This window comes from Rhinopithecus roxellana, chromosome 15, assembly GCF_007565055.1.
Source record: "Rhinopithecus roxellana isolate Shanxi Qingling chromosome 15, ASM756505v1, whole genome shotgun sequence".
NCBI classification, from domain to species: Eukaryota; Metazoa; Chordata; class Mammalia; order Primates; family Cercopithecidae; genus Rhinopithecus; species Rhinopithecus roxellana.
The window spans coordinates 71,296,405-71,324,009 of NC_044563.1; the positions used below are offsets into that span (position 1 = coordinate 71,296,405).

A 27,605-nucleotide genomic window follows, 5' to 3' on the forward strand; every position below is an offset into this window, starting at 1 on the left:
ACTGGTCTGCTTCTCTCTTCCTTTCCATTCCTTTCCTTTCCTTTCCTTTCCTTTCCGTTCCTTCCGTTCCGTTCCGTTCCGTTCCGTTCCATTCCAGTTCCGTTTTCCCATTTCCTTTTTTGGTTGGATAATTTCAAATGTTCTCTTGTCAGGCTCACCAATCCTTTTTTTTGAGATAAAATCTCCCTGTGCCTCCCAGGTTCAAGTGCAGTGGTGTGATCTTGGCTCACTGCAACCTCCACTTCCTGAGTTCGAGCCATTCTCCCACCTCAGCGTCCCAAATAGCTGAGACGATGGGCTGCCGCCACCATGCCCAGCTAATTTTTGTATTTTTAGTTAGCATTACCCAACCAGACAAAGACACATCAAAAACAGAAAACTCCTGGGCAACATCTCTGTTGAATAATGATGGAAAAATCTCCAACAAAATACTAGCAAACTGAATTCACCAACACATTAGAAATATCACTGATCGTAACCAAATGAGATTTATCCCTGGGATGCAAGGATAATTCAACATACATAAATCAATCAATGTGGTACATCACATCAACAGTATGAAGGACAAAAACCAGGTGATATTTCAATTGATGCTGAAAAAGCGTTTGATAAAATTCAACATCCTTTTATGACAAAACCCTAAAAAAACTGGGTGTCTAAGGAACACACCTCAACATAATAAAAGCTGTGTATGACAGACCCATAGCTAATATCATATTGAATGGGGAAAAACTGAAAGCCTTTTCTCTAAGTACAGAAACATGACAAAGATGCTCACTTTCACCACCATAATTCAACATAGTACTGGAAGTCCTAACTAGAGCAATCAGACAAGAGAAAGAAATAAAGGACAACCAAACTGGAAAGGAAGAAGTCAAATTATCTTTGTTTGTAGATGATACAATCCTATATTTGGAAAACCTAAAGAGGCCATCAAAAACCTGTTAGGACTGATAAAAAAAATTCTGTGAAGTTACAGGATAAAAAAATCAACACACAATAATCAGTAGCATTGCTATATGCCAACAATGAACAATCTGAAAAAGAAACCAAGAAAGAAATCATATTTACAATAGTCACAGAAAAAATTAAATACCTAGGAATTAGCAAAAGAAGTGAAAGATTTCTACAATAAAAGCTATAAAACACCAATGAAAGAAATTGAAGAAGACACCAAAAACCAGAAATATATTTCATGTTCATGGATTGCAGGAATCAATATTTTAAAAATGTCCATACTACCAAAACAATCTAAAGATTCAATGCAATTTGTATCAAAATATCAACGATGTTCTTCATGGAAATAAAAAAAATCCTAAAATTTATACAGAGCGACAAAAGATCCAGAATATCCAAAGCTATCATGAACAAAAAGAACAAAACTGGAGCAATCACATTAACTGACTTCAAATTATACTATAGAGCTATAGTCACCAAAACAGTAAGGTACTAGTATAAAAACAGACACATAGACCAATGGAACAGAACAGAGAACCCAGAAACAAATCCACACACCTACAGCGACGTCATTATTAATAAAGGTGTCAAGAACCATACACTGGGGAAAAGACAGTCTTTCAATACATGGTCTTGTGGAAACTGGATATCCATATGCAGAAAAATGAAAGTAGACCCCCATCTCTTGCCATATACAAAAATCAAATCAAAATTGATTACAGACTTAAATCAAATACCTGAAACTGTAAAACTACTACAAGAAAACATTGAGGAAACTCCAGGACATTGTATTGAGGAAATATTTCTGAGTAATACCCCACAAGCATAGGCAATCCAAACAAACAAACAACAACAACAACAAAAATGGAGAAATGGGATTACATCAAGTTAAAAATCTTCTGCACAGCAAAGGACACAATCAGCAAAGTGAAGAGACAATCCACAGAATGGGAGAAAATATTTGCAAACTACCCGTCTGACAAGGGATTAATAACCAGAATATACAAAGAGGTCAAACGACTTTAAAGGAAAAATACAATAGTATAAAAATGGATAAAACATCTGAATAGCCATTTCTCAAAAATAAGACATGCAAGTGGGAAACAGACATATGAAAGGTGCACAACATCATTGATCACTAGAAAAATACAAATCAAAACTACAATGAGATATCATCCCATTCTGTTGAAACAACTTTTACCCAAAAGTTAGACAATATCAAATGCTGGTGAGGATATTAGGAAAAGGGAACCCTTGTACACTGTTCGTGGGAATGTACAACCACTATGGAGTTTGGTGGTTCCTCAAAAAACTAAAAGTAGAGCTACTATATGATCCATTTTACCCTCATACCTATGTTCATCAATTGTTGATTATTCTCAACTAATCATAAAGACATCAGAACATTATATTTATTATTCAGCACATAAGAATAATAGGAACTGCCTTAAGTCTTCCAATCCAAGCAGAACTGGGTCGACTCCTAGGAATATATCCAAAAGAAAGGAAATCAGTATATTGAATAGATATCTGCACTCGAGTTTATTGAAGCACCATTCACAATAGCCAAGATTTGGAAGCTACCTAAGTGTCCATCAGCAGATGAATGGGTAAAGAAAATGTGATGCCTGTACACAATGGAGTACTATTCAGTCATACAAAGAATGAGATCCTGTCACTTGCAACAACATGGGTGGAAGTGGAGGTCATTATGTTAAGTGAAATAAGCCAGGCATGGAAAGACAAACTTCACATATTCTCATTTGTTTGTGGAAACTAAAAATTAAAACAATCGGACTCATGGAGGCAGAGAGTAGAAGGATGGTTACTAGAGGCTGGGAAAGGGTGGTGGGGCAGGAGGTGGGTGTGGAGGAAGAGAAGATAGTTAATGGTACAAAAAATAGAAAGAAGGAATAAGACCCACTATTTGATAGCATATCAGGATGAATATAGAAAAAAATAATGTGGCTGGGTGTGGTGGCTCACGCCTGTAATCCCAGCACTTTGGGAGGCCAAGGTGGGTGGATCACTTGAGGTCAGGAGTTCAAGACCAGCCTGGCCAACGTGGTTAAACCCTGTCTCTACTAAAAGTATGAAGAAAAAAAAAAAAAAAAGCCAGGCATGGTGGTGGAAACTTGGAATCCCAGCTACTCGGGAGGCTGAGGCAGGAGAATTACTTGAACAGAGAGGCGGAGGCTGCAGTGAGCTGAGATTGCGCCACTGCACTCCATCCTGAGTGACAGAGCGAGACTCCATCTAAAAAAATTTAATTTTATGTTTAAAAATAGCCAAAACAGTATAATTGGATTGTTTGCAACACAAAGGGTAACTGCTTAAGGTGACGGATATTACATTTAACCTGATGTGATTATTATAAATTGCATATCTGCATCAAAATGTCTCAGGTACCCCATAAATATATACACCTACTATGTACTCCCCAAAATAAAAATAACAAAAAAGAAAATGAAATAAGTGAAGTTGAACGGGTGTGTAGAGTGCAAAACAGGAAACATGAGGCAGAACCTACACCTACTCATAGTTTGGTGAGATTAAAGAACATGTGATGAAGGGAAAATTTTAGTTGCTTTCAGAGACAAGGAATAGGCATTTAAATAGAAACACAAATCAGATTCAATTCAGAATTCTCAACAGCAACACTGGGTACAAAAATACTACAATATAATTTTTCAGCATAATGAAGGAAAATAACTTTGAAAATGCACAAATCCTAAGGAAAGGTGACTTTTCAATGATTCTAGAAAAGAAAAAGAAATTGTGTTCTGATTAAATAATTTGCAGATGATATAGCATTTATATGGGATAATAAGGAGAATCATATAGAAAAGTTGCTGGTTGTGATGGTTAATACTGAGTATCAACTTGATTGGATTGAAGGATGCAAAGTATTGATCCTGGTTGTGTCTGGGGGTGTTGCCAAAAGAGATTAACATTTGAGTCAGTGGATTGGGAAAGGCAGACCCACCCTTATTCTGGGAAGGCACCATCTAATCAGCTGCCAGCACAGCTAGAATGTAAAGCAGGCAGAAAAATGTGAAAAGAGTAGACTGGGTGAGCCTCCCAGCCTCCATCTTTCTCCTGTGCTGGACGCTTCCTGCCCTCACACATCAGACTCCAAGTTCTTCAGTTTTGGGACTCAGACTGGCTCTCCTTGCTCCTCAGCTTGCAGACAGCCTATTGTGGGACTTTGTGATCCTGTGAGTTAATACTTTAAAAACTGCCATATGTATATCTATACACACACACACACACACACATACATATATACATATATATGGGAGTTTTTTAAGTATATATATATATAGTTCTGTCCCTCTGGAGAACCCTGACAAATACATTGGGTATAAAATCAGCTTACAATATTTTTTGAAATTTTATTTTATTTTTATTTTAAATTCTGGGATACATGTGCAGGACGTGCAGGTGTTTTACATAGGTAAACATCTGCCATGGTGGTTTGCTGCACCTGCCAACCCATCACCTAGGCTTAAGCCCAGCATGCATTAGGCATTTTTCCTAATGATCTCCCTCCCCCAGCCCCCCAACCCCTGACAGCCACCAGTGTGTGTTGTTCCCCTCCCTGAGCCCATATGTTCTTACTGTTCAGCTCCCACTTATAAGTGAGAACATGTAGTGTTTGGTTTTCTGTTCCTGTATTAGTTTGCTGAGGATAATGGCTTCCAGCTGCATTCATGTCCTTGAAAAGGACATGATCTCATTCCTTTTTATGACTGCTTAGTATTTCATGGTGTATATGTACCACATTTTCTTTATCCAGTCTATCATTGATGGGCATTTGGGTTGATTCCATGTCTTTGCTATTGTGAATAGTGCTGCAATGAATATACGTGTGCATGTATCTTTATAATAGAATGACTTATATTCCTTTGGGTATATAGCCAGTAATAGAATTGCTGTGTCAATGGTATTTTTGGTTCTAGATCTTTGAGGAATTGCCACACTGTCTTCCACAATGGTTGAACTAATTTACATTTCCGCCAACAGTGTAAAAGTGTTCCTATTTCTTTGCAACCTCTCCAGCATTTGTTGTTTCTTGACTTTTTAATAATCGCTATTCTGACTGGCATAATATGGTATCTCATTGTGGTTTTGATTAGCATTTCTCTAACGATCAGTGATGTTGAGCTTTTATTCATATATTTGTTGGTTGCATCAATGTCTTCTTTTGAAAAGTGTCTGTTCATGTCCTTTGCCGACTTTTTAATGGGGTTGTTCATTTTTTCTTGTAAATTTGTTTAAGTTCCTTGTAGACTCTGGATATTAGACCTTCGTCAGATGGATAGATTGCAAAATTTTTCTCCCACTCTGTAAATTGTGTTCACCATTCACTCTGATGATGGTTTCTTTTGCAGTGCAGAAGCTCTTTAGTTTAATTAGATCCCATTTGTCAATTTTTACTTTTGTTGCAATTGCTTTTGGTGATTTTGTCATGAAATCTTTGCCTGTGCCTATGTCCTGAATGGTATTACCTAGATTTTCTTCTAGGGTTTTTAGAGTTTTGGGTTTTACATTTATGTCTTTAATCCATCTTGAGTTAATTTTTGCACAAAGTATAAGGAAGGGGTCCAGTTTCAATTTTTTTTTTTTTTTTTGATATGGCTAGCCAGTTCTCTCAGCATCATTGATTAATTAGGGAATCCTTTCCCCATTGCTTGTTTTTGTCAGGTTTGTTGACGATCAGATGGTTGTAGATGTACAGTATCGTTTCTGAGTTATCTATTCTGTTCCATTGGTCTATGTGTCTGTTTTTGTACCAGTACCCTGCTCTTTTGGTTACTGTAGCCCTGTAGTATAGTTTGAAGTCAGGTAGGCTTAATACTTTCAGCTTTGTTCTTTTTGCTAAGGACTGTCTTGGCTATATGAGGTCTTTTTAAATTTCATATGAATTTTTAAATAGTTCCTTCTAATTCTGTGAAGAATGTCAACTTTAGTTTAATGAAAATAGCATTGAATCTATAAATTGCTTTGGGCAGTATGGCCATTTTCACGACATTGATTCTTCCTATCCATGAGCATGGAATGTTTTTCCATTTGTTTGTGTCCTCTCTGATTTTCTTGATCAGTGGTTTGTAGTTCCCCTTGAAGAGGTTCTTCACTTCCCTTGTTAGCTGTATTCGTAGGTATTCTATTGTCTTTGTAGCAATTGTGGATGGGAGTTCATTCTTCATTGGGCTCTCTGAAACTTAGTTTGGCTGGATATAAAATTCTGGGTGGGAATTTTTTTTTTTTTTTTTAAAGAATGTTGAATATTGGCCCCCAATCTCTTCTGACTTGTAGGGTTTCTGCTGAGAGGTCGGCTGTTAGTTTGATGGGCTTCCCTTTGTAGGTGACCTGGCTTTTCTCTCTGCTGCCCTTAAAATCTTTTTCTTCATTTTGACCGTGGTGAATCTGATGATTATGTGTCTTGGGTTGGTCTTTTCATGGAGTATCTTACTGGGTATCTCTGGGTTTCCTGATAGAATATTGGCCTGCCTTGCTAGGTTGGGGAAGTTCTCCTGGATGATATCCTGAAGTGTGTTTTCCAACTTGGCTCTGTTCTCCCCATATTTTTTAGGTACCCCAATCAGTCATAGGTTTGGTCTTTTCACATAATCCCATAGTTCTTAGAAGTTTTGTTCATTATTTTAATTCTTTTTTCTCTAATCTTATCTGCCTCTCTTATTTCAGCAAGATAGTCTTCAAGCTCTGATATTCTTTCTTCTGCTTGGTCTGTTCATCTATTGATACTTGTGTTTGCATTGTGAAGTTCTTGTATTGTGTTTTTCAGCTCCATCAGGTCATTTATATTCCTCTCTAAACTGACTATTCTGGTTAACAGCTCCTGTAATGTTTTATCATGGTTCTTAGCTTCTTTACATTGGATTAAAACATACTCCTTTAGCTCAGTGAAGTTTGTTATTGCCCACCTTCTTAAGCCTACTTCCATCAATTTATCCAACTCAGCCTCAGCCCAGGTCTGTGCTCTTGCTGGATAGGTGTTGCAATCATTTGGAGGAGAAGAGGCTCTCTGGCTTTTTGAGTTTTCAGTGTTTTTGCATTGATTGTCATCTTCATGGGTTTATCTACCTTCAGTCTTTGAGGCTGCTGACTTTTGGCCGGGGTTTCTGTGGGGTCTTTTTCATTGATTTTGCTGTTGTTATTGTTGCTTTTTGTTTTTCTTTTAGAAGTCAGGCCCCCCTTCCCCAGGGCTGCTGCAGTTTGCTAGGGGTCCACTGCAGATCCTATTCACCTGGGTCCCACCTGCACCTGGAGGTATCACCAGTGGAGGCTGCAGAACAGCAAAGATGGCTGCCTGTTCCTTCCTCTGGGAGCTCCTTCCCAGAGGGACACCAACCTGATGCCGGCTGGAATGCTCCTGTATGAGGTGTCTGGAGGCCCCTGTTGGGAGGTCTCACCCAGTCTGGAGTAACAAGATTCAGGACCTGCTTAAATCAGCAGTCTGGCTGCCTCTTGGCAAAACAGGTGTGCTGCATTGGGGGAAAACTCCCTCATCCGGGCTGCCCTAACTCTTCAGAGCTAGCAGGCAGAAAAGACTAAGATGGCTGATCGGTGGAGACCACAGTGCCCCTCCTGCTAGGGGCTCATCCCAGAGAGATCAGAGTTCTGTCTATAACCCCCTGGCTGGAGATACTGAAATGACCACAGGGAGGCCCTGCCTGGTGAGGAGGCATGGGTCAGGGTCCCACTTAAAGAAGCAGCCTGGCTGTGATCTGTCACAGCCACTGCACTGTGCTGTGGGGAACTCCTCCTAGTCCAAACCGCCCTGTCTCGCTGGCACTTGCAGGGGAAAATGGCTGACTGGAGCTGCAGTGATGGTGGTCACCCCTCCCCGCCAGGAACTCAGTAGTCTTAGGCAGTTCCCAGCCTGCTGTCCTGACTGGCAGGGATTCCAAGCCCGTGGGTCTTAGCATGTGGGGTTCTGTGAGAGTGGAGCCTGCTGAGTGAGGCCTCTTGGCTCTCTGGCTTCAGCCCTTTTCCTATAGGAGTGGATAGATCTCCTGCCTCACTGGATTTCCTGGAGCTAAAATATGCAAAACACCTGCATCTCAGTGTCTGCGCAAGTGGCTGCTGACCTGAGCGGTTGCTGTGGGTCTGCACAGCTCTGTGCTTTGGACCCAAGGCCCTGGTGATGTGGGCTTACTAGGGGATCTCCTAATCTGTGGGTTGCAAAGATCTGTGGGAAAAGCGCGGTTTCCTTGGTGGGGTAGCACAATCACTCACTGCCTCCCTTGGCTGGGGGAAGGAGCTCCCTTTGCCCTGTGCAGCTCCCAGGTGGGCCCTCACTCCACCCTGTTTTTGCTCACTCTCTGTGGGTTGTGCCAACTGCCTAGTCAGTCGCAATGAGAGAACCTGGGTACCTCAGCTGAAGATGCAGAATTCACTCACCCTTTCGTTCTTCTTGGTGGGAGCCTCAGACTGGAGCTGTTTCTACTTGGCCATCATGGCACCTCCCCCACAACTTACAAAAATTAATAGCACTTCTCTGCATCAGTAATAATGAAGCATAATATACAATGAAAAGCTAAGTTACTATTCACAACAACACATATAGAAAAGTTTCTAGAAATTAATTCAACCAAAAATACTCAAAAACTTTATGGAGAAAATCTGAAGACTAATGGTTTTGATCATAATATGAAAAATTGGAGAATTATTTAATGTTCTTGAATGAAATGACAACTCACCTCAATAAAATTTTCAATTGCACTTTTGTTGCATTTAATAAATGTATTCTAAAATTTATGTGGAAGAATAAATGCACACAAATATCAAAATCAACCTTGAATAAGAAGAGTTAAGAAGAATGTATCTATTAGAGTCCAGTTAAGAACCATTAACATTTCTTGAAGTCATAATATCAAAAAGACACCTGTATACATATGTTTAGTTTATTACAGCACAATTGCAAAGATATGGAACCAACCTAAGTGTCCATCAATCAATGAGTGGCTAAAGAAAATGTGGTATATATACACCGTGGAATACTACTCAGGCACAAAAAGGAATGAAATAATGTGTTTTGCAGCAACTTAGATAGAACAGGAGGGCATTATTCTAAGTGAAGTAACTCAGGAATGGAAAACCAAATACTGTTCTCACTTATAAGTGGGAGCTAAGCTATGGGGACGCAAAGGCATACATGATGGTATAATGGACTTTGGAGATTCAGAAGAGGGGAGAGTGAGAGGTGGCGAGGGATAAAAAACTATATATTGGGCCTGGTGCCTTGGCTTACGGCTGTAATTCCAGCACTTTGGGAGGCTGAGGCGAGTGGATCACCTGAGGTCAGGAGTTCAAGACCAGCCTGGGCAACATGGTGAAACCTCATCTCTACTAAAAATACAAAAATTAGCCAGGTGTGGTGGCACACGCCTGTAATCTCAGCTACTTGGGAGGCTGAGACAAGAGAATCACTTGAACCCAGGAGGTGGAGGTTGCAGTGAGCCAAGATTACACCATTGCACTCCAGCCTGGGCGACAGAGTGAGACTCATCTCAAACAAAACAAAACAAAACTCCCAAAACTATATAGTGGGTGCAGTATACACTACTCAGGTGACAGCTATGCTAAAATCTCAGACTTCACCAATATACGATTCATCCGTGTAACCGAAAACCACTTGGACCCCAAGAGCTATGGAAAAAAAAAAAAAAAGAAACATTCACATTTCTAGGTTTTCAAGCAAGGGGAATTAAATACAAGAAAATGGTTACAAAAGTGTTGAGAGATTGAAGGAGCCAAAAAGGGAACAATGCTCTTCCCCAGAGATCCGTACCTGTGAGAAGCTGTTATCATCCCTAGGGCTGCAGGAGCAAAGGGAACTTGGTATTATCTAGAGTCCATAAGTGCTGCAGGGTAACTGAGGCGAGGGAGAGCCTGCTGCTGAAGCTGCCTGTGTAATATTGTCGTCGCCACTTTTCAGGAAGCCAGGAACCTATATTTTTGCAGAGCAGAAGGTGCTGATGCTGTTGGATTTGCTGCCACAGATGCCATGAATACGGTGCTATTATGTTAGCTGGCAGTCTCCTGCAGTTGTTTGCTGCTGCCACTGCCAGAGCCACAGGCTGGTTTCGAATTTCCTGCAATTCAGAGAAGAGCAGTAATGGGCAGGAATGGAACTGAGAGCCAACAGACAAAGAAATGGCACAATGAGGGAACTTTCCCTACCAGATTTAAAGACATTCTACAAAACTATAGAAAAAAAAATAGCATAGTATTCATTCGAAAACAAATTGTCTTAGTGTGTTTGGGCTGCTATCACAAAAATACCATATCCTCGGTAATTTATAAACAATACAAATTTATTGCTTATAATTCTAGGGGCTGGGAAACCGGAGATTAAGGTACAAACAAATTACATGTTTGGTGAGGGCTCACCCTCTGCTTTCCAGGTGATGCCTTCTTGCTGTGTCCTCACATGGTGGCAGGGGCAAACAAGCTCCCTCTGGCCTCTTTCATAAGGACAGCAATCCTATTCATTAGGTCCCCATCCTTATGACATAATCACCTCTGAAGGGCCCTATCTCTTAATGCTATTGCACTGGGGATTAGGTTTCTGCATATGAATTTTGGTGGGACACAAACGTTCAGACCATAGCATGAATAGAGAATGGAATAGAATGGAAAGTTTTTTTTTTTTTATCTTGAGACGGAGTCTTGCTCTGTTGCCCAGGCTGGAGTGCAGTGGCGTGATCTTGGCTCACTGCAAGCTCCGCTTCCCGGGTTCACGCCATTCCCCTGCCTCAGCCTCCGAGTAGATGAACTACAGGCGCCCGCCACCACACCCGGCTAAGTTTTTGTATTTTTAGTAGAGGCAGGGTTTCACCGTGTTAGCCAGGATGGTCTCGATCTCCTGACCTCATGATTCGCCTGCCTCGGCCTCCCGAAGTGCTGGGATTACAGGTGTGAGCCAACGTGCCCAGCCTAGAATGGAAAATTTTATATACGCGCACACACATGGCCACACACAAACATATTTGTATGTATATGATACTGTGATATAATAAATACAGAATTGATACTGGAACAACACAGGGTTGAACTCTGAGAGTCTCCTTAGATGTGGATTCTACTGCCTCTGCCACCCCTGAGATGGCAAGACCAGCCCCTCCTCTTCCACTTCCTCCTCAGCCTATTCAATGTAAAGACAATGAGGATGAAGACCTCTATGAAGGTGATTTCCACTTAATGAATAGTAAGTGTACTTCCTGTTTCTTATGATTTTCTTAATATTTTCTTTTCTCTAGATTTCTCTAGATTACTTTATTGTAAGAATATAGTATATAATACTTACAATGTACAAAATAAGTATTAATTGGCTGTTTGTAAAGTTTTTGGGTAGTCAAAAGTTATATGTGGATTTTAGACTGTACAGGGGTTAGCACTCCTAACCCACATGTCGTTCAGGGGTAAACTGTATATTTTGGTCTTTTTGTCCATGTCCTGGCACAGAGCTCCTATAATGCTTGTAATTTTCTAAGTGATAAGAGAAATAGGAGCAACTCGTATTGTAATATTTGGTATTTTGTCCTTGGTTCATGAAGCATTTGCATGTCTTACAACAAATCCTTCAACCATGCCTGAGTTTATATTAGTGAGGTGATTTTTGCAAAGCCTTTAAATAACCGCAGAATAAAGGCTGGTTGCCAAGGGAATCAACCGTGTGATTAGAGGGTTAGAACTTTCAGCCCTGCCTCTCGACCTCTGGAGACGGGAGGACTGGAGGCTGAATTAATCACCAGTGGCCAATCATTTATTAATAATCAATCATGTCTATGCAATGAATCCACCATTAAAAATTACTAATTAAAAGGGTTTTTGGAGCTAATGCGTGGTGAACAAGAACACATCTGTGTGCTGGAAGGGTGGTGCATTCCAGACTCCACAAGGACAGAAACCCCTGTGCTCAGGACCCTTCCAGACCTTGCCCTATGTACCCCTTCATCTGGCTGTGCATCTGTGTCCTTTAATATATCCTTTGCAATAAATCCATAATCATAAGCAAATTATCTCCTCAGTTTTGTGAGCTGTTCTAGCAAATTATTGAACTTGAGGACGGGAATGTGGGAATTTCCAGTTTGGACCTAAGTTGTGTGTAATCTGAGGACCCACAATTTGTGATTGGCATCTGCAGTTGGGGGGCAGTCTTGTGGGACTAAGCCGTTTGTCTGTGGGATCTGAACTAACTCTAGACGATTAGTGTCAGAATTGAGTTAAATTTTAGAGCACTCAGTCAGTATGCACTGGGGAATTGGATAATTTGTTGGTGTGGAAAACCCCATGTATTTCGTGTCAGAAGTGTTGTGTGTGAGACAGTATAGTAGAAAAAACGGTGATTTTTTTCCTTTATAATTAATGATAAAAATTGTATAACAAGTGAATGTAGAAAGAATAGACTTTGTAGTCAATGGTGTTTAAAAATCTGACTCATTCTATGGAGAAAAATAATACTGGATCTTTACTTAAGGCAATATTACAAAGGTGGCTTCACATAGGTTAAAGATCTGAATATAAAAACAATAACAAATCAAAACAATGTCCCCAGAGACCCTCACTGAGGATTCTTCAGAGAGGTAGGAGAACTACAAATGTACAGTCATAGGAGCTAAGAGAGGAGAGTTTTAAGAAGGGGACTGATATGGTTTGGCTGTGTCCCCACCCAAATTTCATCTTGAATTCCCACGTGTTGTGGGAGGGACTGGTGGGAGGTAATTGAATCATGGGGACAGGTTTATCCTGTGCTGTTCTCATGATAGGAGGTCTCACGAGATCTGATGGTTATTATAAGGGGGAGTTTCCCTGCACAAGCTCTCTTCTCTTGTCTGTCACCATGTGAGACGTGCCTTTCACCTTCTGCCATGATTGTGAGGCTTCTCCAGCCACGTAGAATTGTAAGTCCAATAAACCCCTTTCTTTGGTAAATTGCCCCGTCTTGGGTATATCCTTACCAGCAGTGTGAAAACAGACTAATACAGGGACATTACCTGTTAAAAGAATTTCAGTGAGTACACGAGCTAATGAGGAACTGACAGATTGAGCTATTAGGACATCATGTTTGATTGCTTCAGAACATAGCGAGGCACCGTTTACTACAGATATACCTAAAGGATTATCTGCAGCATGTCGTGAAGTTTAAAATCCATAAATTGATCTCCACATTCATTCATAGCACTTGCTCTGTATTCCTCTCTTCCTGCAGGTCAGCGTAGGCCCTGAGTGGTGGATACTGTTGTCACCTAGACTGACCCCTGGGTACTCAGGCTTACCAATGATTTGAATTCCTAGAAGTTTATTTGGATTGTATTAGTTTCCCATTGCTGCTATAATAAGTTATTGCAAACTTAGTGTTTTAAAACAATACACACTTAGCGGCTGAAAACAACACCCCCTTAAAGTTCTGGAAGCCAGGCATCCAAAATGAGTCTTACAGGGCTTAAATAAAGGTGTCGGCAGGGCTGGTTTCTGGAGGCTCTGAGGGGAGAACCTATTTCCTTGACTTTTTCAGCTTCTAATGGCCTCTAGTTTTTTGCCTATGGCCTATTCCTCCATCTTCAAAGCACGTGACTCCAATCTCTGCTTCCATCATCACATCATCTTTTCTTCTTCTGCGTCATATCTCCCTTTACTTGCATCTTACAAGGACATTTTGATTGCACTTAGGGCCCCCCAGATAATGCAAGGTAACCTCCCCTTCTCAAGATCCTTAATCACATTTTCAAAGTCCCTTTTGCCATATAAGGTAACATTCACAGGTTCCAGAGATTAGGATGTAGAAATATTTGGGGGTCCATTATTTAGTCTACCACAGGGATAGAAATCAGAAATCAGGAGTAGAAGACAAAAGAGTAAGCATAGCTCATGGAGGATTTTGTTTCCATGTTCATGGTTTTAGGGATCTAGTGGTGGAGGTTGGGTGTGAGGAGCCCCTTCATTGCAATGAGGACACAGCCCCTGCAGCTCTCTCTGGGATCTTAGGCCAATGTGGAATTTGGTGTGGGAAATAAAACAGTTCATGCTGGTTGGTCTTGATTCTGGATCTTGATCAGATGATCCTCTGCAAGTTCCTAAGCTCCATTAGAAGACGTTACAGAAGTTTCTGTCACAGCACAGTGTCACTCTCAACAGGCCTCTTTTGGAGTACTCCTCTTCCTGGCACTTATACTTACACATATGTGTTGAGTACATATGTTTGTCTCCTAAAAATGAAGAAGCCTGTTATAAATGCTGGAGGAGATTGCCTTAATAGTGACTTACTAAAACTCACCACCAAGAGGAATAGCACTTAACACTGGGTCTCTTTCCTTGGCTCCTGGGTTCATGTTCCCAATCGCCACTGTGACTGGCTCTGGATACCAAACCCTACACAGTGCGAAGTTGAAAATTATCCCTTCTTGCCCCCTCTTTTATTCCTTGCCTTACCTCCTAGCAGGACTAAATGATATTGAGTTCTTTATTCCAGGCACTAGCAAGAGTGATGGTTCTTTGCAGGCATTTTTGGAGTCTTCATGAGCCCCACTTACCCCTGAAATAGGCTGTTGTTGAACATAACTCATTTTCTTTTGCAATGCAAGTGCCTCGGCCTGCCATACACTTCCATCCTTCTGTGTATATGCAGGTATTACACTTCAGACCCATAACTGCAGGGTGGAGAGAATAGAATATTCAGGCTGGATCGTGGGACAATGGGAAAGTGAGTTTTCAGCATCAGTAAGAGGTTGCGTATTGACTATACTGTCCACTCACTCCATTAGCTGGTATTTGTGGAATTCTTGATTAATTTAGCTTTGTAAGTTAAGCTAGGAGGTGGACAAAAAATATGAGACACAGCCTCTGTGACCTGAATAGGGTCCATTTATATTTGAAGGCAAGATAAACGTGAAATAATAAAAGAACAGCAAAGATAATATATAGTCAACCAGATAAATCCTGTGATGCAGATTAAGAGTATAGCAACAGGCAGATTACTGTGAGCTGGAAAAATAGGGGAATACTTTAGCTAAAGACTTGAGCGGGCTCTTGAGATGTAGGTTAAACTTGGGTAGGTGGGGGCAGGGGATGGGCAGAGAAGGTGTTCCAGATAGGTAGTCATAATGAGGGAGAACACAGAGGTAGGAATGAAAATGGCATGTTTAGAGTGCACTGACTGAGATTACACCCTCTGATAGCTCCATCTGGCTTGGTCTGGCCTTTCTCTTTTTTTCAGGGAATAATTGCAACCAGGCAGAGAGATTGATTTGGGAGTCCCTGTGACCAGGAAGTAAGAGGAGAGGAGATGCAGGGTAGGGAGATGACATTGGAACCTATGGGTAATTTAGATTTAAGAACTAAGTGATAGTGATGATGGGGAAAGAAAGTAGAGTATTTCAATCTTCATCTCAGACGTTCCAAGGTTATAGAATCAGAACTTATATGGAGCCCAGGAGAACTTGAGTGCTATTGATTTATGTCCAATTTTGGGAATGGTCTTGTGGCATCTCTTCATTCTGAATTCCATTCTCACTATTCCATCAAGAACTATCTTTTTGCTAACAACCTCTTAATGATAAATCCAATTGCCTTTGCGTAACCCTAAAATTTATTCATTTTCCCTTCACTCAACAATGTTGAATTAAAGTGGTAAGTGTGAACATCCTTCTCTTTTCCTCTTATTTAGAGGGAAAGGATGATGTTAGTTGCTGATTTTTGAGCATTTTCCACATTCTGGACATTTTTTAGGTGCTGGGAATGCAAAGATAAACAAGTGTTTACATACATGCTGGAGACACAGGCATTAAACAATCCCTCCAAATAAGTACAATTGTATTATAATATCAAGAAATAGTTAAACATGCAATGAGAGCATTTAAGAGGGAAGAACTAACGTATTTTAGAGAGCCAAGAAAGGTTTCTGTGGGGAGTGGGCTGTAAGGTGAGGCCTGATCGTAAATAAGAGTCAGCCATGTAAGTGGGTGGTGTGATGTGGGCAGAGTGAAGAACATTTCAGGCAGAGGGGATAGCAATGAAAAGAAGCTTGTCTGCTGAGGAACAAAAATGCTAAGGTAACTGGGGCACAGAATGGAGTGGGTTGTGCTATGAGACACGGCTGGGCAGGTGAGCAGAGATTCAACTTCCTGAGCCCTCCTAGGCCAAAGACATGAGTATGGTTTTTGATCCATGAGCAATGGGAATTTATTGAAAATTTTAAGCAAGGAAGTAATCTGATCCTATTTACATTTATCTAGCAGGTCGATATGGGACTTAAAAGGGGCAAACAGAAAACAATTTTATTCTTCTGCCCACTACCCATTTGAGTATTCTTTCTAAAGCTAGTTCTCCTAGTCCTGCAGGTAATTTCAGGCAAGGCTGCTAACTTGTCTATGTACTTTTAGAAAAAAAAAAAAAAAGTCTTGCCATCACTTTTGGGCATAAGAATAATTTGGGTTCAGTAATTTATGCATCGAGTCCCATGCAATAATAATAAAATAGCTCTATTTCATTAAAAGCCCACATTTCTCACCAGCAACCCGCTCTCCCTGCATGCATGCCCATGCACACCCACCCACACGCACACACATATGCACAGACACATAGCTCAGGCTTGCTTAGGTGTTTGTAATGGGCAGGAGAGGGTGGCTTTGACTTTTTCTCTATTTCTCTTCTTGGTTTTCTCCTACTCACCTCTGGCTTATAAGTGATAGTTTCTGACCCATTTCAGTTGGTGAGAGGGAGGGGGACAGGTAAAGGACAGGAAAGATTTCATCGGACTGGCTCTGGTGCCATCATCTTTTGTCCATGGTAGTTATTTAAAACCCAGTCTCTTGGACTTTGTGTTTAATAAAAGCTGACTCATTTTCTTGAGCCAGGAGAACTCATTTTCTTGAGTTCCTTGAGTCAGGGGAACATTTGTGGGTTCTTCAGGATTTCCCCAACAAAAATATTCAAGTCCACTACTGTATCGTGGGTGGTATATTTCCTGCAGCTGGTGGTTATATTTTCTCTCAGCTGGAAGAAGCTAGTGGCCCACACCTTGCTAGAATACCTTGTTCCTCCAGACAGTCCTCTTGGATAGAACTTTAAACAGCTCAAGACTGAGTTGCTTGATATGGCATGGCCCAGGTCAGATCCAGGGGAATGTGTGCATATCCTCCCTGCTTGTATGTAATGCAGCTCAGCTGTCTCTTAGTTCCACCATTGCAGGGCTGTAGCCTCAGGCTCCCTCTCAGCTTTAGGTTCCTCAAGCCCACTGTACCTTCCAAACACCGGGGGACACTATCAATTTCTCCCTGAAGCAACTTTCATGAGGCTTGTCTCTCTCACTGGAGTTGGAGCAGGCTGCGCAGTACACTGATAATGCCCTTCGAATAATTGTCTCTTTGGTCTTTAATCTCTGAGTATTTCCAACTTCAACATTTTAAAAATACATTATTTAAAAATAGATAATACGTTGATGTGACTAAATAGTAAGTAATAGAAAAAGAATGTTATGTAAAGTTGATCTCCCATTCTTGCCAGCTAGTTATCCAGTTTTCATCTGCCAAATAAAGGAAACCAGTTTTATTCATTTCTTTTATATCTTTTAGATTGATTTTCAGTATATTCAAGCAAATATAAATATGCACATGTATCTTTTTAACCCCTTTTCATAATTGGTAGTATACTATACATACTCTGCACTTTGATTTTTTGAATAATGTATACTAAATGTATCGTGTTCCATTGTAGTGTACCATGCTTTAATTAACCAGTCTCTTAAGAGAATTTAAGTTATTTGCATTTTTTGATATTATTTGCTGCAATAAATAATGCTGAACATATTTCATTTGTGTCGGAGTATATCTGTAACATAATTTCATACCAGCAGAATTGCTGGATTAAAAAGTAAACACTTTCTTAATTTTGATAGGTATTGCCGAATTGCCTGCCAGAGGAGATGTAACTATTTATTCTCTTGCTATCAATGCTTGGAAAATTCTTGTCTCACCACAACTGTAATACTCAAGTATTTTACGAAACTCCTGGATGTTGCCAATCTGATAGGTCTAAAATGGTATTTCAGTGTTCTTTTAATTTGCATTTTTCTTAGTATGAGTGAGATTGAGCACTTTTTATATGTTTAATAACCATTTTAATTTTCTTTTGTGTGAACTGTCTACACACTTTGCCCATTTTTCTATTAGGTTGCTGGCCTTTTCCTTTTTGATTTTTTTAAAGGAGGCATTACATATCAGGGATATGAGCCATTTGTTTGTGATGTGAGTTACGTTTTTTATTTTTGCCATGAGGAATATTTTGATTTTCATGTGTCAAATTTGTCAGTTTTTCTTTTAAGAGCTCTGGATTTTGAGTCATAGTTAGAAAGGCCTTTCTCATTTCTAAGCTTGTAACTAAACAGATTATGTCATATTTTCTTATAATTCTTTTACGGTTTATTATGTCTTACTAAGTGTCAAAAGGTAGCAAAATAGAAATATAAGGTAGAAATATAATCATATTTGAATCACATTTGATAGGTAGAAAGCGTAGGAATCATTCACTAATTTTTAGTGAGTGTTAAGGGAGAGGGAGATTTCAAGGGTGACTTCCAAGTGTAAGAGGTGTTTATTGATGAAAGACTAAAGCTCAGCATAGAAATCTGGCTAGGATATAAAACTGGGCATTTTCAGCATGTAGATTGTAATGGAAGCCGTGGAAGTGGATAAGTGGATATAGAAGAGGGTCTGACTGGATAGCATAAAGCCTTGAGGTATCCCAGTGTTTAATGATCAGTTAGAATAAAGAATCCTACGAAATACACTGAGAAGCAGCCAGAGGAAAGGAAAACGAGGAGAGTGTAGGAGAGAATAAAGGAGAAAAGTGTATTAAGAAAGTAAGGGACCAAAATGAGGTAAGTATGGATGAAAAGTCAATTAATACGAAATCAGAAATTTGCTGTCCTGTTTCCCTGCAATCAGTACATTTTCTTCCGGATTAGTATGTTGTATATGATCTCTCTGATATCCTGAAACTCAGATTGTACTGAGTCTTCAGGTCTGAGCTGGAGCATGTGAGTGAGACTTGGAGAGTAGAGGTTTAGAGAACAGCACCCCTAAGTTGCCTCCCTCCACCCGCATTGTTCAAACTTACCCTCTTTGAGGTAGAGAAAAGATAAGCTCACGAGGAGCAGTGTGTTCATTTTCCTCATTGGATGCTTGTTCGGGCGACGGAAGGTGTGCTGAGTGAGGTATTGGAAAGGACAGCCACTAGCTTGCTTTATAAAGCTTAGATGTTTGATCACAGCCAGTAAATAGAAAGAAGGGAGGAGTCCCTGATAAAGGCATGAGGCAGAACTGTCCTTTCCCCACTCCTTTCTCTTAAGGAGCCATAAGTCTGTACTAATGTGGAAAGTTCAGGCTGGTGAGCAGTGTCGGAATGCTTCTGGCTAAAGTTGAATTAGATTTCCACCCCTGACTCTTCATCCTCCCTCTGCCTTCCCTGCCCCGTATCTGTCTTCTCCCCACTTTTTTTTTTTTTTTTAAGAGACAAGGTCTCACTCTGTTGCCCAAGCTGGAGTGTAGGGGCTCATTGCAGCCTCAAACTTTTGGGTTTTTTTTTTTTTTTTTCTTTTTGAGACGGAGTCTCACTCTGTCGCCCAGGCTGGAGTGCAGTGGCCAGATCTCAGCTCACTGCAAGCTCCGCCTCCTGGGTTTACGCCAGTTCTCCTGCCTCAGCCTCCCAAGTAGCTGGGACTACAGGTGCCCGCCACCTCGCCCGGCTAGTTTTTTATATTTTTTTTAGTAGAGACGGGGTTTCACCGTGTTAGCCAGGATGGTCTCGATCTCCTGACCTTGTGATCCGCCCGTCTCAGCCTCCCAAAGTGCTGGGATTACAGGCTTGAGCCACCGCACCCGGCCACTTTTGGGTTTAAGCAATCCTCCTGCTTCAACCTCCATTGTAGCTGGGACTACAGTCTACTCACCCTTTTTTCTCTGTGTGTCTGCATGTGCGTGTGAGTGTAACTGATAAGGTTTGAATATTTGTCCCCTCCAAATCTCATGCTGAAATGTAATCCACAGCACAATGGGAGCTGTTTGGGTCATGGGGCCAGATCCCTCTTGAATTGCTTGGTGCCATCCTCATTGTAATGAGTGAGTTCTTGCTCTTGTAGTTCAAGTGAGAGCTGGTTGTTTAAAAGTGTGGAACCTCCCCTTCCCTTCTCTCTCTTGTTCCCTTCTCTCTCTTGCTCCCATTCTTGCCATGTAATACACCAACTCCTTTTTTGCCTTTCACCATGATTGCAAACTCCCTGAGGCCCTCACCAGGAGCAGATGCCAGCACCATGCCTCCTGTTCAGCCTGCAGAACTGTGAGCTAATTAAATCTCTCTTCTTTACTAATTACCTAGTAATTAGTCTCTGGTATTTCTTTATAGCAAAGCAAAAATTCACTAACAGAAAATCGATACAAGTGGGGTGTTGCTATAAAGATACCTGAAAATGTTGAAGAAGCTTGGGAACTGGGTAATGGTCAGAGGTTGGAAGAGTTTGGAGGGCTTAGAAGACAGGAAAATGGGGGAATGTTGGAATTTCTTAGAGACTTGTTATGTGGTTGTGACCAAAATACTGATAGATATATGGATAGTAAAGGTCAGGCTGAGGAGATCTCAGATAAAAATGAGGAAGCTATTTGGAACTGGAGCAAAGGTCACCTTTGCTATGCCTTAGCAAAGAACTTGGCTGCATTGTATCCATGCCCTGGGAATTTGTGGAAGATTGAACTTAAGAATGATGACCTAGGGTATCTGGCAGAAGAAATTTCTAAGCAGTAAAGTGTTCAGGATGTGATATGGCTGCTTCTAACAGCCCACAGTTATGTATGGGAGGAAAGAAATAACTTAAAGTTGGAACTTACATTTAAAAGATAAGTAGAGGCTGGGTGCAGTGGCTTAAGCCTGTAATCCCTGCACTTTGGAGGCCAAGGAGGGCGGATCACAAGGTCAAGAGATTGAGACCATTCTGGTCAATATGGTGAAACCCCATCTCTACTAAAAATACAAAAATTAGCTGGGCGTGGTGGTGCATGCCTGTAGTCCCAGCTCCTCGGGAGGCTGAAGCAGGAGAATCGCTTGAACCCAGGAGGCGGATGTTGCAGTGAGCTGAGATCACACCACTGCACTCCAGCCTGGTGACAGAGCAAAACTCAGTCAAAAAAAAAAAAAAAAAAAAAAAAGTGGAGCATAAAAATTTGGAAAATTCACATGTGGCAAAGAAGGAATGAATGTTTTCAGGAGAGGAATTCAAGTGGCCTATGGAGGAACTACTTGCCAGATGTATTTGCATGACTAAAAGGGAGCCAAGAGCTATTATCCAATTATACATTATTACATAATAATACCTTTTATTGGATAATAGCTCTTGGCTAATAAAATCCAAGACAATGGGAAAAAGGCCATGAAGGCATTTCAGAAATCTTCAAGGCAGCTCCTCCTATCACAAGCTCAGAGGCCTAGGAGGAAAGAATGTTTTCAGGGGCCAGGCCCAGGGCCCTTCTGCCCTGTGCAGCCTTGGAACACTGCTCTCACACCCTGGCCACTCCAGCTCCAGCTTCAGCTCAAAGGGGCTCAGGTACAGCTTGGACCATTGCTCTGAAGGGTGCAAGCCATAAGCTTTGGCAGCTTCCACATGGTGCTAAGCCTGCAGGTGTGCAGAATGCAAGATTGAAGGAGGCTTGGCAGCTTCCACCTCAATTTCAGAGCATGTATGGAAAAGCCTGGGTGCTCAGGAAGAAGCCTGCTTCAAGGGTACAGCCCCCACAGAGAGGCTCTACTAGGACAGTGCCAAGAGAAAATGTGGTATTGGAGCCCCGACAAGAGTCTCGACTGGGGAGCAGGCTAGTGGAGCTGTGGAAAGGGGCCACCACCCTCCAGATCCCAGAATGGTAGAGCCACTGGCAGCTTGCATCTTGAGCCTGGAAAAGCCACAGCTACTCAACTCCAATCTGTGAGAATAGCCTCAGAGTCTGCACCCTGCACAACCATAGAGGCAGAGCTTCCCAAAGCCTTAGAAACCCACCTCTCACACCAGCATGCCCAGGATGTGGACATGGATCCAAGGGAGATTATTCTGGAACTTTAAGATTTAATGACTGCCTTGCTGGATTTCAGACTTGGATAGGCCTCTTGTCCTTTTCTTTTGGCTGATTTTTCCCTTTTGGAATGGAAATGTTTACTCAATGCCTCTACTACCATTGCATCTTGGAAGTAAATAGCTCGTGTGTGATTTTATAAGCTCATAGGTTGAAGGAAATTGCTTTGAGAATCAGATGAGACTTTGGACTTTAGATTTTTGAGTGATGCTGGAACAAATTAACACTTTGGAAAACTGGTGGGAATAGATGATTGTATTTTACAGTGTGAGAAGGACATGAGATTTGAGGGACCAGGGACAGAATGATATGGTTTGGATGTTTGTCCCTTACAAATCTCATGTTGAAGTGTGATTCCCGATGTTAGAGGTGGGGCCTGGTAGGAGGCGTTGGGTCATGGGAGAGGATCCCTCATGAATGGCTTGATGTTGACCTTGTGGTAATAAGTGAATTCTTACTCTATGAGTTCATGTGAGGCCCAGTTGTTTAAGAGAGCCTGGAACCTCCCCTCCCTTTCTCCAGCTCCCTTTCTTGCCCTGTGATGTGCTGGCACCCCCTTTGCCTTCTTCCATGATTATAAGCTTTCTGAGGCTTCTCCGGAAGTGGATGCTGGCACTATGTTTCATTACAGCCTGCAGAACCATGAGCCAAAATAAAAGCTCTTTTCTTCATAAATTAACTAGCCTCAGGTATTTCTTTATAGCAATGCAAAATGGCCTAATACAGCAATACTATCAGATTTCTGGTTCCGTAGAAATTTCTTATGCATACTAAGTGAAAGAGTGTCTATTCGTCATTAGGATAATGACTTATAAAATGGGATGACGTATGAATCTCAGAATTCAAAGATTTCTAGAGAGTTGTATGTAATATGTAGGTATACTGATACAGCTTACTCCAATACTGAAAAATTTTTCCCCAGTTTAAGGCTTGGACAAGGGTTGTTTTTTCTTTTTCTTTTTCTTTGAGACAGAGTTTCACTCTTTTCGCCCGGGCTGGAGTGAAGTGGTGCGATCTTGACTCACTGCAACTTCCACCCACTGGGTTCAAGCGATTTTCCTGCCTCAGCCTCCTCAGTAGCTGGGATTATAGGTGCCTGCCACCACACCCAGCTAATTTTTGTATTGTTAGTACAGACGGGATTTCGTCATGTTGGCCAGGCTTGTCTCGAACACCTGACCTCAGGTGATCCAACCGCCTCGGCCTCCCAAAGTGCTAGGATTACAGGCATGAGCTACCACGCCCAGCCAAGGGTTTTTTTTTCTCCTAAGCATCCACACCACAATTCCCCTACGCTTCTAACTTTCAGCATTGTCATCTTCACTCCTTGGAAACCTTGAATATTTCCTATGCCTGGGTGCTGGGAATATCTAGATAGGCTCTTGGAGGTTCCCAGAAAATCTCTTGGATATTAGAAGTTTAGGGATGCAGGAAGAGATGCAAGAAGGGCTTCTCCAGAGACATTTTGGGTGAGGTCCTTCTTGGGATCTCCACGCATTTTCTGGATATTTTCTTAACGTTAGCTCTTTTAGTATTAGAGCTAGAACTGTGTCTCAGCTATTCTCAGATATGTCTCAAATAATGTCCTTGCTGTTTACTCTTTAGGGAAACAGTCCATTTCTAACCTCATCCCATATCCTTCAATTTTATTTAGAAAAAACCTTCTGGAATAAGATTTCTTGGTTTTTGCCCCTTAAACATCTCAGTCTTCTTGGTAAAATGTAATCCTTTCAACTGCTGTCTCCAAGGTCACTCCTACCCCCTCCTCATTCCAGTTGTGGCCATTATCTCATTGTTCTCCTTGCCCAGGTGCCCTTGTCGGTGTGTGGCACCAGCTGGATGAAGCCTTTGACATCTACCCTAGCTAACAGATCTGGATTTCATTTCAAAATAACCATCATTAAGATCTTCCCTGTTTCCACCTCAGCCATGTCCTTCTTCTTGGGTATTTGGTACTTGGCACTTTCTAGGATCTTAATATGAATTACCTACCTTTCCTCCTTTCATATCCTTTATTTTACAGAAACCCCGTGAGATATGTACAATTGTCTCATTTTTGCAGATGAAATAAGCTCAGAATGGTTCAGTAACTTACTCAAGGCCACACAGCTAGCAGGTAGCAGAGGGTTTGAACCCATGACGGTGTACAGCAAACTTGTATTTGAGATAAAAGGAGATGTCCTTTCTAGGAGTCATCACTGAGGCAGATGAGTGTGCTTTTTGCTATATTTCCCAACCTTTGGAGTCCTTTGTTATTGATTTCCTGTAACTGCACCATAGTAAATGAGAAATTCAATTCTGTAATCTTTGGCTTAAGTGCTATGTACTGGTTTGCTATTGCTACTATAAATAAATCAGACATTTAGTGGTTTAAAACAACACAAATTTATTCTCCTAAAATATTGGAGGCCAGAAGTCTGATGGGGCTAAAAGCAAAGTATCAACAGAGTTGGTTCTTTCTGTAGGCTCTGAACAGAGAATCTGTTTCCTTGACTTTTTCAGCTTCTAGTGGCCTCATGTATTCCTTGGCTTATTGCCCGTTCATCCATCTTCAAAGCATATCGCTCCAATCTCTACTTTCATCATCACATTGCCTATTTTTCTTCCATAATCAAATTCTCTACTTCCTTCTTATAAGGACATTTGTGATTGCATTTAGGGTCACTGAGATAATGCAAGATAACCTCCCCAACTCAAGATTCTTAAATTAATCAGAACTTCAGAGCCCTTTTTGTATATAAGATAACATTCACAGGTTTCAGAAATTAAGATGTAAAAATCCTTGGGGGTCATTATTTAGCCTAATACATATTCTCAGAGGCACAATCATTGCACCATCCCCTTTAGCCCTTCTGTTACCCATCAGCAATCACTTCCAGTAAGATATGTCTTTCTTTGCCTGGCTTTCTTGCCCATCTACATTCCTATTATCCCTTTATTTGGGCCATAGCAAACACCTGCTCTTCTAACAGTCTGTTGGGTTGTTTGACAAATCTATGCTTTGATATTTTGTGTTCTCTTGGCACCCTCCCCAAATCCCTTCTTCATTTAGCTAACTCTTCACTCGCTTTCAAAGTCCTGCTCTTCCACTCCCTCTTCAAGGAAGCCTTACCTGATCAGGTAGTTTAATTTGAAAGCCTGTCCTTTAAGCCTCTATGGCCAGCTGTGGTTGATGTATGTGTGGTCTTTTAAACTAGATGCCAAGTTCTGTGAGGTCATCAATTAGTATCTTAGACTAATGGAGAGTCTAGCACTTAGTATGTGATCAATGATGGTTCCTTGAATAACAAAGTTGATAAATTGATAAGTGGAAATTATAGGGACAGAGACTTCAGCTCATCTTTGGGGAGAATTTTATAATAAATTGAACAAAAGATACAATGGAGGCCTTTGGGTAGTAAGTTTTTAGTAGCTAGAGGATTAGAGTGAGCATTGTCCTGGGAATGCTGTGGGGAACTCAGGTAGGGTGGCTTGGTTCTGGGGATTGTAAGTGGCTATGGGATTTTATGATTCTGTGATATTAGGTAAATAGCCCAAGAATGATCATATGGGGAGAACAGCCAGCACCTTCCACAGGGAGCTGGACATGACAAAGCTCTCAGGATGTTTGTTTTACACCTCTGTGCCTACTGGGCATGGTTGCTCAGGTTTGTCCAGTTATAGATAACTTCTGGAAACAGAGCGAGGCAGAGTGGTTGACTGAGAGATGAAGTGATGCTGGGGGAGAGCATGCTTATTGATGTACTTGAAGACATAGCAATGGAAACTATTCAAAATGAAACAAAGAAAAAACTGGGAAAAAAATGAATGGCGCATTGGTGAACTGCAGAACAATTTCAAAAGGAATAATACACATGTAATTAGAAAAAAAGGAAAGAAGGGGAAGAACAGAAAAAATATTTGAAGAGATAATGGCCCAAGTTCTTCCAAATTTGAGGAAAACAATAAGCCCACAGATTTAAGAAGTTTAAAAACCCCAAACACAAGATACATGAAGAAAACTACACCAAGGCACATCATAACCTAGTTACTTGAAACAGTGATGAAAAGAAAAATCTTAATATCATCCAGAGGGAAAGGCACATTACATACAGTGGAATGAAGATGACAACAAATTTCTTGTTGAAACAATGCTAGTCAGAAGACAAAAAGGCAACATCTTCAAAGTATTGGAGAAAAAAAAAAAAAAAAAGACCTGTAAGCCTAGAATTCTTTACCCAGAGAAAATATCTTTAAAAAAATGAGGGTAAAATAAAGACTTTTACTAATATGAAATCCAAAGGAAATTCATCATCAGTAGACCCGTTCTATAAGAAATGTTAACGGATGTCTTTCAAGAAGAAAGAAAATGATATCAGACTGAAATCTGGATCTATGCAAAAGAATGAATAGCATCAGAAACAGTAACTACATGGAAAAGTATAACAACTGTTTCTTAGTTTTAAATCTCTTTGACAGAATGTTAAATTTTCAAAACAAAAAATAATGAGGAATTATAACATTTCTTAATATGTTTAAGTAAAATATGACAACAGTAGCACAAGGGCCAGGAGAAGAGAAATGGAAGTTGAACATTGTAATGTTCTTTTACCATATTTGTGATGATTAATATAACTTGAAGCTTACTAAAAAAGATACCTATAATTTGTTTTACTTAGATATGGTAAGGCATGCAGATATAAAAATTACTATCATGAAGAAAGATTTTGCTCATAGTTACCAAGAAGCAGGAGGCACAGAACACTATGCAGGGGGTGCACATAGAGGGGCACATAGATAAGCACCAGGACTGGTCAGGAGACGAAGTGAGGGGAAAACATCGACAGGAGCCTGTATTGTTGTTTCTGTGGGAAAGGCAATTCAGGGCAGGAAAGTAGGCTTGGGATTGGCTAGTTTGCATCATTTTAGCAGGTTCTGAAGTGTAAGGGCTGTCTCTAGCTGTCTGGTACCTGGCCCTTCGGTGATTAGGGCAGGGAAATGGTGAATCAGAGTATAAGAGGTTGATAAAGGAGGTGGTTGGGGTTATGAGCTTTGGATTGGTTGGTTTTTGTATGAAAGGTGTAACTCATAGACAAGTTGTTTACTATCTCTAGACATTGGTTTGCTCTGACAGGATAATCTGTCTAGGATCAGTTAGGCCCACAGAGGTCAAAACGTCAGTAAATACAGAAAATAAAAACATAATTAATACAAAGGCAGGCTGTGGTAAGTTAAACCCTATGTTTTATAAAACTTAAAACAACCACTAAAATATAACAACAAAGAGTTATACTTAATAATCCAATGAAGGAAATAAAATGGAATCATTAGAAATAATCAATACAAAAGAAACTATTAAAAGAAGAAAAAGAGAACAAAAACAAAAGTACAAATAGAAAATGAACAGTTAGATGATAGATTTAAATCCAACAATAGCAATAATCACATTAAATATAAATAGTCTAAATACTCCAATTAAAAGACAGAGTTTTTCTGATTGGATAAAAGCACAAGAACCAACAATATAGT

The 27,605-nt window shown here is 40.7% G+C and overlaps 2 protein-coding genes across 2 annotated transcripts in view; one reads left to right on the plus strand and one right to left on the minus strand.

Annotated features, from left to right (window-relative positions):
- Window positions 1–27,605, plus strand: part of LOC104653942 (prostate and testis expressed protein 2-like) — a 57,674-nt gene that overhangs the window by 9,492 nt on the left and 20,577 nt on the right. The gene's annotated exons all lie outside the window — the stretch shown is intronic.
- Window positions 12,433–19,197, minus strand: PATE4 (prostate and testis expressed 4). Its single transcript, XM_010352999.2, has 3 exons — window positions 19,102–19,197; window positions 14,520–14,636; window positions 12,433–14,195 (listed from the first exon to the last, which is right to left on the minus strand). The coding sequence occupies exons 1-3, from the start codon at window positions 19,157–19,159 to the stop codon at window positions 14,074–14,076; spliced, it is 297 nt and encodes a 98-aa protein (XP_010351301.1). The 5' UTR covers window positions 19,160–19,197; the 3' UTR covers window positions 12,433–14,073.

Excerpts from the sequence above, each read along its gene's own strand:
- PATE4 (XM_010352999.2), bottom strand. The coding sequence starts at position 19,159 with ATGAGGAAAATGAACACACTGCTCCTCGTGAGCTTATCTTTTCTCTAC. Across the intron at positions 14,637-19,101 it reads TTTTCTCTACCTCAAAGAGG|TTATGGGTCTGAAGTGTAAT; the intron begins GTAAGTTTGAAC and ends TCCACCCTGCAG. Across the intron at positions 14,196-14,519 it reads AACAACAGCCTATTTCAGGG|GAGACAAACATATGTACTCA; the intron begins GTAAGTGGGGCT and ends CTTCATTTTTAG.